Source organism: Polypterus senegalus, chromosome 1 (assembly GCF_016835505.1).
Source record: "Polypterus senegalus isolate Bchr_013 chromosome 1, ASM1683550v1, whole genome shotgun sequence".
NCBI lineage: Eukaryota > Metazoa > Chordata > Cladistia > Polypteriformes > Polypteridae > Polypterus > Polypterus senegalus.
In genome coordinates, this window is record NC_053154.1 from 197,282,291 (window position 1) to 197,298,641 (window position 16,351).

Consider the following 16,351-nt stretch of genomic DNA (forward strand, 5'->3'; position numbering starts at 1 on the left):
GAACTCCTTGCATATCCTCAGACTACAAATTTGCCAGTCCATTTAAACGGAGTCCATTATTTTCTGGCAATTGTTTATAAAAATTAAAGCTAATATCTGAACACCTCCTTCTTTCCATGTGTTCTTGACATACTTTCTGGAACATACTTGTTCTGTTTTTATTCCAAAATTCTCTGGTCTACACTTGAAATGAAGTACACATATATTTCTGCTGTAGATTAAGTGCAGGGGACCTTAGACTCAGAGAATTCACAGGCATCAACATATTGCATAAATGACAAATAGTCTAGTAGTATGTAGTTATCAAATGTGATATAAAAAATTGACTGCAATTGTGATGCTACTGATAAAAACAACACAAATTACAACATTTTCCTGAATCAACAAACAATGGAAAGTTCAAACTAGTTAAAAAATGTCCTAAAAATGGACATTTTCTTTATGGATTTCATATCTTTACAGACAATAGGTTCCTTTGTAACTTTCAAAAATTTCTTGAATATAACTTTTTGAATATCTAGGGTCAGTGAAAAGTAGTGTTGTCAGTATTGAATACTGAGGTATATATTTCCTAAAATATTTCTGAAACTATTGTTAAGAATCAGTTGAAAAATTGTTGCAATATTCACCAGTCTGCAAGATATGACACATTATCTGTAATTTACAGACAAAGTGTTATATGCAGATTTGATTTGGTCATCCTAGTGAATTCTTATTAAATTGCAGGTATTTTGTAGAATAAATTTGTCAAGTCTTAATAGTTGATCTGATTTAATATATGATTAATGGCCGCAAATAGTTTAATCAAAGTAAGGTCTCAATGACTTATCTTGTGATAATGAATCATTCTTTGGTGTCTTTGCCACCCACTAAAAGTGCATATCCTATACTTCAATAATGAAGAATCACAAAGCAATTCTATTGCAATGTAACGTTTATGAATTTAGCTTAAATTACAGAAAGGGGGATTGTGTGTCTTAACAACAATGAAAAAATAAGTTCTTTCCTTTATTTAATTACCCTAGGTCATAATTTGAGGCAAGAATATTAAATTCTTCAGGAGAATCACTAACCCCTTGACTAGTCATTTTTAAAGTAATTAGCAACCTAATGCAATACTTACTTTATTTAAGTAAAAATAGCTGTGTTACCTTAAGAAAAGCAAGTTAGTAGCATTCAATTACGTGAAAAAAACTGAACAAAAGTTCTTTCATGTTCTGCATGTTCTGATGTGTAAATTGGGACAACATGCCAGTCCTCTGCAGAGTTCAATCACACAGCCAAGCACAGAAGTTTGTGCTCCATAAAGTATCTGTTTAGTTTTCATCCAGCCATTAGTATAGTATAGATATTTTGAAGCAATGTGATCTCTTGGTGTAGCAGCCAGTGTTTATACACTGAAGCTCGGGTGGCTCACTTTGAGTATAGAAAAAGGATATTGATGTTATTTACTTATTTACAGCACATAAAACACTATTTATAAAAAACAAGATAGTTCATATGAGGTCTTAGGATTTAATTAGTCAAAAAAACATGATTCATCATGATGTATAAATATAGGCAAGATCTACGAAGAAATCTATAAATATAGCAAGAAATACAAAATATACGTTTGCAAATGACTAGAAGCACAAATCAGAATGAATCGCTAAATACTGATTAATGAATTTTTACTGATTGATGCATTTCCCTGTGTTCCTTTGTTATTCTTTAGACCTGAGTCAATTTTGTTTTATTTTGTACTGAGCAGTAGTGGTGTCGATTGCTTCATTGAGCTGATATTCTGCAGTAATTCTTTCTATGAAAGGCACAATATATAATAAGTACCCATTGATTAGATGTAATCTATTTGATTTGGAAAATGCTTTGTTACTGTTGACTATGAAGATCACTATTAACAGATTACATTTATGTTGCCTGCTATCACTGATGCTCATTGTAGACACCATATCATTTATGGAACAGGGAAAGGTTAAAATTTCCATTAAATGCTGTCTAATTGTGCAGTGTCTGTTCTTCAGAAAGAAAATGGGTGACAGCATGTATTCTTCTCTGAGACTGATCAGTATTGGAGGCAGCTTTGCCTTGTCAGGCCTCTTTTATCACTTGTACACAAAGAAATTAGAAGAATTACAGAAGCTTAAGGTAAAGTACTTAGTACATACTGTGTAAAGTTTTACAGTACAAAAAAGTGACTGACTTTGCAATATTCTTTTTGTGGATTATTTCTGTTCTGCACAAATAGGAAATCCCTAGGGTTGAACTGAATGAAGACTTGATAAAAACATTAGACTCATCACATCAAAAATGCCTCCAGTATGTGGCACTTGAAGGTAAGGTAATGATATAGGGATTCTACATAAAGCAAGGACTGAATGTATTTTGTGAGAGATGGTATACATTCTTTATTTGTAACATAGAAATAGGTTCCTGTGGCAAACTTGCACAAACCATTTTTTTGACATGAAATTTAAACCTGGAACAGCATTAGTCCTATGACCTAATATAAAAAACTGATAAATTCTGCTAAGCAAACAAATTGAACTTGCATATTTTGATTGTCATTTATTGAAATGATAATACATCCTGAAAAAGGTTTCCAATTATGATCAGATTGCACTGCAAACAGGACCAACCACGCAACAAAGAGATTTTACGTGGCATTAAGCATCTATACAGAAACAGCTGAACAATCTCACTGCTGCAGTGCAACAATTATTGTAATTATTGTACAAATTAACTACAGCCAACGCATTACCTACTGTATGAGGAAAACCCAAATCAGAAAAAATCAAGGAGAGCATATTAAGAGTAATTTGTTGACAGTTGGTGTGGTGTTGCTAGGTAAGGTCATCCAAAGTGTATTGTTTAATTAAGGTACAAATGTCAACTGGTACACTTCCTGCTTGCCCAAGATTGTGGATTCTCCCAAAAGACCTTTGCATTCATTCTTTGTGAATTAGAATTCCAAATTACACATATTTTTCTTCTGCTCTTTGATTGTGATTATTGACTTATGATTTGGTACTTATTATGTGTTCCTTTTTACTTTTGAATATTAAACTTTCTCACACAGTTTCCTCACTGCGATTCTTGACACACATACGGAGCACTTTTTGCTTAACTTTTTACCTTTCTAGTACTAACCTTTGGTTTGAAATGTTGGAAATGTTTAGCACACTTATAGGCACACTTATTCTTCAAGGAAATTGGTGAAGACAGTTTCATTTTTTACAGATATCTCAAGCAGATTGCACTGTACAAAGTTTTCAGATTTCAAAATCTCCCATTGAAAAGCATTGGTGAATCTGCAAACTCATCTATATTAAATAAGAGAGACATTCAACGTGATTTCAACTATGAATTGCTTTACTATTTCAATTTTAACATGAGAGCACCAACTTGTGTATTTTTTATATTTTCCTCTTTTACACCTCTGAAAGTCGCTACTGATAGCAAACAGATCCTCAGTACAAAGTCATGAAACACCAGTAGGCTGTATGTGCAGGTAAAGATAGCAGTCACTGTATGTGTTGTTTCTGCATGTGCAGGTGGGCTGGTTAATCCTGGCACTGCAAGTCCATCTTTTTTGCATGCAGAAACCTCTCCATAAGAAAATTGTTTCTGCTTTATGATGTATTTCCAGCAGCTTGAGTGCAAATGCATACGAAACACTGTAGCAGCATTTCACTCCTCCCGATACTTTAAGTTGTAATAGGTAAATTAAACGGTCTTCCTAATGGTAAAAGTATAAAATGCATGCAAGGAAAAAAAAAAGATTATCTAGATATAAATGAAGTAACCTGTGGCATGTAAGATGTTATGCACAAAGTAAATAAACATTTACTCAGTATTAACCTTGCAATAATCAAACCTGACAGGTGCATTATCTGCAGTTTATAATGATTCTCTATTTAACAAACTATAATTTACTGGAATGACCAGACATCCCAGTGACAGCAAAGTCCTGAGTTTAGGCTATGTGTCTCAAGAAATAACTGAAGAATATCAAAATGTTTAGATTTCAACAGGCCACCCATCTTATAGTTTTTCTGTGCAGCAAATATTGCTTCACCGAAATGAACATTGTCTCAATATATTTTGAACAACTCCAATAGGGAACTCCACTCACTTAACAGCTTGTGTTAAATGTGAACAGCATTGCAAGGTGGAACATGAAGTTGATGTAAACAGAGAGTACCTTCTTTAATTTATCATTTTCCTGTACTTTGATCCCTCTGTGATGAAGATGATAATAATGATGTAAAGCATGCATTAAGCAAATGAAAATGGGCTTTACGCATGGACATGTATGTTACACAAGTGTCCTGGTTTGGGACTTTGAAATCTGGTCACTTTTTAATTTACCATCAGAGTGCCACATTTACCTGTTATTCATAATAGTCAGCTGTTATAATAAGGTTTGCCTTTCACTTCTCTTATTCCTTACAATTTCCCATAACTGAAGAGATTTGCAAGTCCCATTTCATGAAAATTACTACAGCCACACATGCTCAAGATAAGAAATAATTAACTACAAAAAGCTCTTTTTTATTATTTGTTTAGGATATGTTAATTGCCAATTGCAATTGTTTCTGTATATGGTGTGTGTGTGTGTTTATGTGAGTGTGACAGTGGTCCTTGTGATGTACTAGACTCCTGTCCAGGCTGGTTTTGAGGCCTTTTGCCCAATTCTGATGAAATAGCCTTTGACCACCAAAACCTGGAAATGGACTGAGAAGTTTCTAAAAGTGACCTACTGAGTTCAGTCCATTGAAGGCTAAAGTTCCTGCATAGCCGTTGAACGCACTGAATGTTAGGCCATGCATATGTTTTGTAACTTATTATGTATACACTGTTTTGCCCAAGCCCCAGTCTCTTCTTCTTGCCAAAAACACATTTTTCAGCCTTTTGGCTGCTAGTTTCTATCTTGGTGATAATAACTGGACTGGCATTGTACTTAAAATTTGCTCTTTGTTTTATGGGTAATGAGCCAACATAATAGCTCAAGAATCATGCATTTACAAGGCACTTCATGCGCCAAATTTGAATTTGCAGCAAAACAATTTCTCCTTGCAAAAAATGTCATTATCAGAAAAATATATACCATTGACAGGAGAGGAAAGATGTTCTGTCCTTGCTTGGAATTATTTTTCTGAGCTGACTTCCCATGTGTCTTTGAGTCATTTAACATTTAAATGAAATTCTGTAGTGATTAAAAGAAAAGATCACCAGACTAACTTCTGTCATGTGTTGACTCTTTGAGCTATGGGTGAGGGGATGTTATTGTTGTTCTATTGACAGAATACCTGCTTTGCTGTTTATTATGGCAACCTTTGGGATTTCAGTCCTAAAGATGTATCACAGACAGAAATGATACTTAATACATTTACTCATCATGCTTGCAGTATACATATCCTCATTTGTAGGAATCCAGGAAAAGGAAAAAGTGCTTGCTAACTAACAGTAAGGGCTGAGGATCTTTGTGTGGAAAATATGAAGCAAGTCACATTTTTCAAAAAGCTACTGCACTTTCCCATGGTGATGTGAATGAAGGCCGTAAAATATAATTGATTTTAACTGTGTGCTGTGAATTACCTGCCGAAAAAATACAAGTAAATGCAAATATGTGCATGAGGCTTTATGAAGCAAAATTCCTTGTTTTCCTCTCCAACAAAAATCTTTACAAAGCCCAAAAAGCTATTTTTGGGAGTTTTGTGTTTTATAGTTGTAAAATCACATGAAAAACTAATTTTAGCATTAATTTCACAAAACAGCTTTGGAAATGAAACTTAGCCATTTTGCTCATCACTACTTAATTAAATAGCCTTGCGTTAAGAAGTCTGAATGTTGACCCTAAATGTGTTCAGGGTGGAAAATTGTAAATGGGTTGACACATTCTCAATGCATATGGCATTTTGCTAGGCTACTAGATTTGTGACCCTGGTAGTCCATTTATGTAAGTAGTGGAGGGTTACCTGCAACTTTTTACAGAAAAGTTTTGTTGTACCCAAGTGCATAGCACTCTTCTACCACAATACAAATACAATTAGCATCTTGGAAGGTAATATTTTAGTAAAGAGATGATTTTTAAAGGATTAATATCAAGTTGATGCATGGCCTTTTTCCAATGTACACAAAAGTATCTTATTAAAAATGAACTGAAATACTGCATTAATATTAGGTTCTCAAATTTTATTTTCAGAACCCCCTAATTAGTTCTCTGTTAAAAACATCACCTGTTTGGCCATTAAGGTTATTATTCTGAGGTGCGGTATGTACTGTCATACACCTTTAGATGACCACAGCTAGTAATTAGACATATATAAACGAAAGACCTGTATGGGTTTGTGTGTGTGTATGGAGCAGTCCGCTCTGCTCATGCTCATCCACGGCCAGTAGATGGCACATGCCTGAATGTTTACATTTTTTTGGCGTTTGCATGCACCTCACTTCTCATTCAATCCAAGCACACAAACTCAGCTTTGTGGTACAAACACATTGTAGATTTACACAATGAACTATCATACATTTGCCTGAGACAGGTTCCAGCCTGTCCTGCTCATTTTGTGCCACAGCTGCACTCGACTACATGCCCATCTGAGACAAGACATGACCTGTCCGGGGCCCACTTAGTCGATGCATTTGCAAGTTCACCAATATAGTAAAACTGCTAGAGAGTCTTCAGGTTTTTTTTTGTCTTGAAGACACACACAGCTAATAATAACATTCACATTTATTTACTGCCTTGCTCACTACTCCAAGTGCTTTTCATAATGAGTAGAGAGCCACTTTAGCCACTAGTAATGTGTAGCCTCCACCTGGATGATTTAACGTCAGCCACTTTTGTGCCAGTATGCTACCCTCACATTAGTTATTAGGTGGTGAAATGGTGAGAAAGACAGACAGCCAGTTAAAGACAGGAGATGACGAGGGGGCCAGAATGACTATACCATCCATCCATCCATTATCCAATCCGCTATATCCAAACTACAGGGTCACAGGGGTCATGGGGTCATGGATGACAATTTAGCCTGGACATGGGATACACCCTGCCTTTTATAAAAGATGCCCAGGGATCTTTTAAGACCACAGAGAGTCAGGACCTATAGGGGTTTTACATCTGATGGATGATATGTACAGCTGTACTAAAATCTGTCATGCTTGGCCCATTTAGTGTTTTGTTGTTTTAGTAAAGATGGGTCTTAGGCCTGAAAAAGCATATTCACACACTGCAGTATTTGGCTAATAGTAAGGAGCTTTTTCACAGCTCCCACCACACCTGCTGGGAGTCCTAGGTACATATTAGTTAATGGTGAACATCTTATTTCTTATGGGATTCTTCTTGTGCCCTTCCTGCGACTGTATAAGACAAGATTTACTTGTAATAAAGTATAGCCTGCTGATTTTGAAAGATTAATATCCATTAATTAATATCCAAGGCTGAACATTTGAAATTTTGTGACAGTACCTTCGTAGTGACATTCAAGCCATCACATCTGATCAACAAGCTGCTGAATATCTTGGGTCAATCAAGTTTTATTAGTTGAAAAGAGCTGCCTGTTCCATCATTGTACATTTTTGATTCTGCACAGCATTAGCATTTATTAGACATTGTAGGCTGACTAGTATTGTAACCAGTCAAATGTTAACGTGCTTTCTCACTTTTTCAATCCTAAAATTAGTTTTGCCTGAAAAGAAAAGACTGCTTGTACATACAGTTTCTGAATGCTCTTTGTATACAGCACGTTACATTCTCTGACCTGGTTGTAATGCTGTCCCCTCCATGCAGTCATCGCTACTTTGTGGACTATCCTTAGAATCTCATGTCACTCCACTCCTCCTTTACACCACTGTTTTAACTATAGATGCTTGTTCCTATATCTACAAAAGAAGCTTCCAGCAAATATCAATTCAAAGATTCTGAAATCTTGCGTTCATGAATTATTTTGTATTAATTTTTTCACAAAGGAAAACATGTTTGTAGTTCTTTTCCACAGTGTAGACCAGCACAGGGAACTTTACAAGTTAGGAACTCTATTCTTGTGTTAAATGTGCAAACATATTAAGGTGTTTTATAACACCACCTATAGAGATAGTAGCAACTTGCACTGAAAACAGATGTGTAGCGGCGAGGGGAGCCAATGTCTGCTAATGCTCTAACATGGGTACCCTTTTCTATTTCAGGTATTGTAAAGCCAGATGGGGAATCTCTGGCCAGCCAGTTTGTCCCAAGATGCTTTGGGGTAATCCAAAGGATAATTATTCAAGAGTATAGGAGGGCATTAAACATGATAACATACATCTGGTGAGTGAGGTGCCTGACTTTTGAGACTCATACCTTACAGATGCACTTGCAAACATCAACAAATAAATGCACAAAAGTAACAAATGTATGCTGGAAAAATGTATGCAGTGACAAATGTGCACAGTTGTTGGTTTGCTCTTTCCACTGAGGACAATTGCTTTGAAAAAAAAATTTGTAATGTAGTGGAAACACAAAAAACATGTTATACGAATGTTGAAATTTAATTAATGTTAAAGTTTGTGGTTGATTTTGAAGAGCTTGTGGATACTTTTCCTAATGAGCCAGCGGTGTCAAAATTGGAGTGGGTGGATTCGGTATACCAATTTTGTTTTTTTCTTTTGTGTTTTGTGAGAAAAACATTTTACTGGTATACCAAAAATGAGTGGAACAATTGACACTTTTAAATGCAAAACATACTAATATGTACATGAAAAGGAAATTGGGAAATATCAGTTTATTTCAGTGGAGTGGTGTTGGGGGGACTGACCCATTGTGTCTAGCCTCTGATCTTTTTGTCCATAATATAAATGGTGTATTTCCCCAAGCCCCTTATCTTTTTGTTTATTGTACATAATCTATCTCCTGATCAATTTTACTTTAGTTTATGAATGTGCATGGCACCCCACAGAGGACAGTACCCTGCTCCTTGATTTTATATACTTGTAAATATGCATGTGAAATCACAAGGGCTTAGCACCCTACTCCTACTCTTGGATTTTATACATTTGTAAGTTTATATGCAAAACTAAAACAGGGCTATAACCCTGATACCTGTAAATCATAGAAATGCCCATGGATCTTAAAACATCTTGTGCATGGAATTGTAAGTGAAGTCCAAGTAAAAAATGAGCCTACAGTTTTCAGGAATATTGTTCAGAGCAGAGGTCTCCAGCTCCAGTCCCGGAGGGCTCCAGTAGCTGCTGGTTTTCATTCTAAACCTTTTCTTAATTAGTGACCAGTTTCTGCTGCTAGTTAACTTCTTTTGAATTAATTTTGAATTTAAATTGACTTGTTTTTTTAAAGATTTGTTCCCCTGAATTCCTTCATCGTTCCTCTTTTTTCCTTATTTTCTTTCCTCAAATGGTACCCAAACAGAAATGAAATGTGATGTGAGTGACCCAACAGAAGATCAACTAGGTTAGAGTCTCAAACTCCAACCAATTTCACTCCAACCAGTAGCTTAATTAGGTGTTGATTATTGTTGGTAATTAAACCCGTTCTTTAATTCCATGACTTGTTGCTGTTCTCATTGTGTAATAGCATATAGCATACATTTCCAAAATTGTTGATTTTCTCTTTCTAAGAGCCCTGTTAAAATGTTTTGGGTACCTGAGCAGATCAACAATCCTGAGACCTTCACCTTTCTTTATTTTCAGATATTGTATGATTGACACAGTGTGCTGGTTATGTTTTGTATCTCATTATTGTTTGGCTGCTAATTAAGGAAAAAGAAACAATTAAGGGGTCTGAGTCTTCAAGAGCAAGTCAATTAAAATTAATTCAAGAGATGTTAATTAGCAACAAAAATGGTCACTAATTAAGAAAAGGGTTAGAATGAAAACCTGCAGTCACAGGCCCTACAGGACTAGAGTTGGGGACCAATGGTCCAGAGTGATATGCTGTTCAGCCCACTCAGTGAGTCAGTGCTGGCTCCAGTGCCATGTGACTCCACATTGCATTAAACATGTGTGATAATATTTCAAGCTGCCTGTTTGAAACAGAGAGAGAGCATTAGAAGAAGCCAGCTGCTTAGTAGTAGCATGAGAGAATAAGTGAGTATGCACAATTTTAATAATTAGTGTTTTATTTTAAAAAGCAAATCAGTCTTAAAATTAAATGCAAATAAATAATAATAGCATTGAAACAGGAGACAAACAATGTTAAAGTGTTGGGACACTACCCTGGTAATGTGCAGGTAACTTAAAATAGCCGAGCTTCTGGTCATATAGATTCCAGACAGCAAGGGGCAGGTCCAGGAGGGCATATAAGGAATTGTCGTTAGTAGTGGAATGTCTGTCAATCTTCTATTCCACAGAGTGAAGAAGAGAGAAGGCATTAGAACACATCGCCAGCCCCTGGTTCGGTGGGCACTGTAGTTACCATCACCTGAGCACTTAAGCTGTTTCCCATGCACATTCATGTGACAATCGGTATCTACTGAAATGGCAGAATTTTTGTTATATTATGATGGGTGAATTTTGGCCATACCTCTCACCCCTTTGTCTAAATAAGAATAAGGAAGTCCCAGATTAATCATTGCCTTCAGCAGTTAATACTGACATATTGACAAGTTCTGCATTTAGGCTTGATGAGGAGATCACACATAATATGCAGTAAAATGTACAGTGCAGTTAGCCTTTTATTAATGTGATTTGTGGTTTCTCTTTTTGTGTATAATATATCTCCTTGCATTATGTTTTGTTTTGCCAGGTTTCATAATGTTTTTTATCAAAAATAAACTTTCCAGTAAATAAAACTAATCCCAAGGTGGGGTTTGCAGAGTTAATAAGCTGCACACAACTGAAATTGCATGTAATATTCCTCTTGACATTTGTCACCATGTGTGTCTGTCTGCCACCATCTGAAATATAAGAAAAGATTTATCTTAGTTAAGGCAAAGTTATTTGTTTGGGAATTTGGAAAAGCATGATTTTAACAGATCCTTGTACTTGTATATGGCCTATTATATTCCCAAAAAGAAAGGTGATTCAGGGTGTTATGATACATTTTGTTCTGCTCTGTATGAATTTTTTGTTTCAGGGTTATCTTACATATTGGAATATTTGGACATTGGGAATTTTCACTGCCTTCATTTATTTTTGTAAGTCACTGTCATTAGACATTTATTGATTATTATCATTAGTTGTTTAGCTCAATGCAATGTTGTTTATTCATTGACTCCACCATTTTGTGTTTCAGTGGACTTGATATGGTATTTGTTGGATAAGGGATGTATCCCTGAAGTCGCTCTTTGCGATGTCATTAGCATGTGGACTCGGACCCGGACACACACAGACGGACATCATTGTTCACCCAACACACGTTTATTTACAGGAATAATTATATTTACAAAGTTCAGTGCACGTCCCAGTGCCTCTTGCACCGTTCCCCTAACGTCCAGGCCTCACAGTTCTTTGTGCCTTTCTCCTGGCCGCCTCCAGTCCTCTCTCTAGCTCTGTCCTCTTCCACCCGACTTCCGCCATCGACTGAAGGGAGGCGGCCCCTTAAATAGGAACCCAGATGGGTTCCAGCTGCTTCCCGGCACTCCTCCATAGACACGCCCCAGTGTGGCGGAAGTGCCGGCTGCGCAACTGGAAGCCGTCCGGGTGTCCCCTGTCGTCTTCCCCCCAGCACTTCCTGGTGTGGAGGAAGTGCCAGGCTCCAGGGATATTCAGGCACCGGGCCGCTGCCTGGCGTTGGCCAAGGGTCCCTACAGGGCTGGGATTCCAAGCCCTTTACCCGGGGCCCCCAACATAACCAGGGCGGATGCCCCCTCACGGTCTGGAGGAGGTACAAGCCCTCCTCTGGTCCTCCTGGGCGATGCCACACACGATACTTTAAAACCTGCCACTACATGCTCATTGGCATTAACATTGCTATGGTTAATTTTTTGTCAGTTTGATTCTTCTGTGGCATTAATGATTAAATATAGCAAACATTTTTTGACTGTGAGCTTGTCTAGTGTTTTGGTTTTGGTGCCTCATTTTATTGATCTCGTAGTTTTGACTTTTTAATTAAAGGTTTTGGTCCATCTCCTGAAGCTGTTTTGCCAACTTCATTTTGTAGCAGGGAAGTTTAGTTTTTAAAAGCAAATGTGCTTTGCCTGTGCTGCGATCCAGATGAACTGCTAACTGTTTGGTCTGGTATTCAAAAGATTTTTTTTTTCTGTTACTTTTCTCAATGGAACAGAACAGAAGGTCTCATTATGGACCAAACTAAGATTAAGGAAATAACTAATGGGAAGTTCACTGAAACAGATTTAATTATTATCAGTTTTGTGAACTATTTCAGAAAATATATTAAGAATTACAGCTTAATATTTGCCACAATTATGTATCTGATGTGAAAGTCTAATCAAAGGTTCCAATGGAATTCAGAGGCTCAGGAGGTCTTTGCTGAGCTTATAAAGGCCTTTACTTCTTTTCCAATTATGAGATATCCAGATTCAATTCAATTACTATACTGTAGTTGTGGATGTCGCCCATATTAGAGTCTGGAACATTCTATCTCAATACCTGTGCTTTCTTTTTAAGGAAACTAACTACTATTGAAAAGTCCATGATATAGGAAATAGATGTTTTTGCCATAAAAATGCTTTTAAAAGTGTGGCAACACTAGTTGCAGGACACTGAACCTCCAACTATTATAAAATATACATATCATAAATCTAACCTCACAACAGCCAAATGTCTCAATGCTGAGTTTTGCTTTTTTAACTGTATTAGTATTCTAATTTCTTATCACTCTCTTGCAACAGTTTGAAACACCTGATTAAACTGTTTCTCCTGAATTAATTATAGAATCAGAGAAATCAATTGCTTATGTAGATCTGGGTAATTGAGCAGATATATTAGATAAGATTTCATCATCTCCTGTTACTTCACCTCTGTGTACCCTAACAAGAGTTACTTTCATTTCCAAGTCACCCTGGAGTGAAATGTTGTGAGTACCCTCTTGTTTCTTTGCTCCCCAGTCATGCAGATATTAACAGACCAAAGAAATTCACTTAATACAATTTTTGATGACCTTCTTTACTTATAGATGTTAAAAAGAGTAGACCTTAGCATGTGTAATTGCTTTCAAAATATGTTTTCTTCTGGGCTACCTATTGCTTTTTCATAATCTTTTCCTGTTTTTTATAATTTCTTTGTCCATCTACAACATCTCAGGGAGAGACTGAATGATTTTGTAAAAGACTAGTTTTTTGTCAATAAGGATCCTTCAGATAAAGAATTTACTGTTATATTTATCAAAGTCTACAAGGAGTTACATCTACAGTACATGGGTTCAGAAAAGCAAGAATTCTAGACTAAGGAAGGTTATCAATTTACTTTCTGGCTATATATTTATGTGCCAATTTGGATGTCTATTCCAATTTAACATGTGGATAGCATTCAGAAATCAATTTCTACTAGTTGTCAATGTCAAATAGTCTCAGTCTGATTGGTTGAATTTGTTTCCCTTTTCTGAGCTTTACAAAAATGTGTTTTTAACTACTGCTACTGGGATGTTTCCCTCTTAAAAGTGAATACACTTTGAAATCTAATTCTGTGCCAGCTCTTTCTGAACTTTTACAAAATGTTAAGAACTTATTGTCTTTGGTTCTGTTTTACCATCTGAAGATACAGATATTTTCTTTTTTTGAACAAAGGTTGGGAGATGAAATTTAGTCAAAAAGCCAGGTTCCATACCAAAACAATTTATAAATGGTGATGTTGAACTGCTAAAACTAATCCCAGTTTCTCTGTAAGGAAAACACACACAATTGTTATCCACAAAAAAAACAAGTAGAGAAACAAATGTACTGACAAGTCTTTACATATCTTATCTGCAAACTTAAGGCAACCAGAAAGTGCACGATGCTGGCCTTTATACTTTGACCCAGTGATGCCATGTGCCCCACACTCCCAGTTGATCTTGCCCTACCTAGCAATGGCAAAGCAATTGTCATCATAAAATCTTGATTATGGTAGCACCCATGGAAGAAAAAAACAAAGTTGTGTGAGAATGATAAAAATGTTTAACAATAAAAATCAAATGTCAGAAAAAGACTCCTAGGGCTTGAAACACCTAATTTACTTGTAGAGCTTTGATAACAGCCTAAACCCAAATAAATGTAATAAAGTAACTGATCATAACAAGTTCCAGACAATTTGTTGACAGCTGGAGCCATTGCCAATAGGTTTTCAAGTTGTAAACACAGACTTTATGTAGACTTTTAAGTTAGGCAGAAGATGTAGCTGTCTACGAGAGATGTTCACCTAAGGATTTCATCCGATAAACCAGAGATGGACCTTTGAATGGGCCTGTTGGGTCCAGACCCAGGGGTCTAAACCTCAGGGGAGTCTTCAGGGGAGCTGAGTTTTTGGATGCTGAACCTAGGTGATCTGGGAAATATTTTAAAACCCTGAAAGGTCAGTTTGGTTGTAAGACAGAAGCCTCTGTAAGGTAGAACAGCTGATTTACTCATTTTATTCTGTGTAGAATTTGTTCTAATTTTGTTCATTTTTTTTCTTCTAGTGTATTTAAATGTAGTGATTGGGGCAGAGGGGTGGCTTTGAGGCTAGGGATCTGCTTCGGTAATTGTAAGGTTACTGGTTTGAATTCTGTAGAAGAGAGACTACTCCATTGGCCCCTTGAGCAAGGCCCTTAACCGGCGTTTGCTTTGTCCTGGGTATGACGCTAATCTGCATTCAGCTCGGCAAGTAGGTCCTCCAATTTACAGGGAAAACTTGGGGGTTGGTGGCAGGATTGGCACTCTTCACACTATTCCAATATGGCGCTGAGGTGTCATCCACTGCACTCGGGTCCCAATACAGTTGGTTCATCGTGTGGTGAGTGCGGCAACACTCTATATCAGCACATGCTCCCAACCTCTCTCTCTCTCCTTTATTTTTTTTCTTCTAGTGTATTTAAACCTATGGATCAGTGTTGGCCTATATTAGTTAGTTGATAATTTTGATGGCTGTAACATTGTTTTTTTTTTCATTTTTGTTAATTATAAGGAATGTTCAAAAGCTTTAATTAAACTTACATACAAAAGAGAACCAATACAAACAGAAATTTCACAAAAAATTTGAACCTACATTAATTACATCCATCCATCCATCCATTCTCCAACCCGCTAAATCCGAACACAGGGTCACGGGGTCTGCTGGAGCCAATCCCAGCCAACACAGGGCACAAGGCAGGAACCAATCCTGGGCAGGGTGCCAACCCACCACAGATTAATTACATCCAATGGTGACAAATTAACATTTATGAAATTAAATTATATTTTTACACATTTTAAGCTTTCTTTTGCTTTTGCATTTTTCAAACCTTTATAGACTTTTAAATAAAATTTGAAATCCACCACAAAGATCCTGGAACAGGATGCATTCTTATGAACTTTATCCAAAATCATTATTAAATGTGTAATAAATATTAATTCCCATGTTTTATCTATAATCCAATAGAATGTCAAATTCTTAAACCTCAAATATCACTTTAAATCCTTAAAAAGAAAAAAATTAGAATTCTTACAGCTAACTAGGATATGCACCACAGCTCTCTTTATTTTTTTAAATTTTATTGAATTTATTAAAATAAATAACACTCCATACACATAACTCGAGTTTTACAATAAGAAAAAAAAGAAAAAGGTCCAAAGCAATTCAACCCCATAGGGGTTGACCTATAACTATATCTATACTAATAAAAGGCAAAGCCCTCACTGACTGACTGACTGACTGACTCACTCACTCACTCACTCACCAACGACTAATTCTCCAACTTCCCGTGTAGGTAGAAGGCTGAAATTTGGCAGGCTCATTCCTTACAGCTTACTTAAAAAAGTTGGGCAGGTTTCATTTTGAGATTCTTTTTTTTAATTATTTTTATTAATTTTATTTCATTCCATACAAATCAATCAAGTTTTACATAAAGAAAATTTGAGTTAAGAACAAATTGATCCTCACTCCTAAGAGAGAGAGCAAGCCAAACAGCATGAAATTTAAGACCTGTAAACATACCTAAATTAATAGATTCTCTGTGCTTTATGAGATTATTTTAAAATATTACTGACTAGATCCTGCCATGTTTTGAAAATAGTCTGTACAGATCTTCTTATTTGATTTTTTCCAATTTTAAATAGTATAACACATCAGTTTCCCACTGACTTAAAAGAGGAGAGTTTGGGTTCTTCCAGTTTATCAGGATAAGTCTGCGTGCCAACAGTGTAGTGAATGCAATCACAATTTGTTTGTCCTTCTCCACTTTAAGCCCCTCTGGAAGAACCCCAAACACAGCTGTTAATGGGTTAGGAGGGATTGTGAGTCCAAG

General features: G+C 36.3%; 1 protein-coding gene across 1 annotated transcript in view; it reads left to right on the forward strand.

Annotated features, from left to right (window-relative positions):
• LOC120540541 (mitochondrial ubiquitin ligase activator of nfkb 1-A-like) overlaps nucleotides 1-16,351 on the forward strand; it is a 32,827-nt gene that overhangs the window by 5,617 nt on the left and 10,859 nt on the right. The window contains exons 2-4 of the mRNA XM_039771411.1: nucleotides 2,008-2,145; nucleotides 2,246-2,333; nucleotides 8,188-8,308. Of these exons, the coding sequence (XP_039627345.1) occupies nucleotides 2,008-2,145; nucleotides 2,246-2,333; nucleotides 8,188-8,308 (347 nt within the window). The remainder of the gene's footprint in view (nucleotides 1-2,007; nucleotides 2,146-2,245; nucleotides 2,334-8,187; nucleotides 8,309-16,351) is intronic.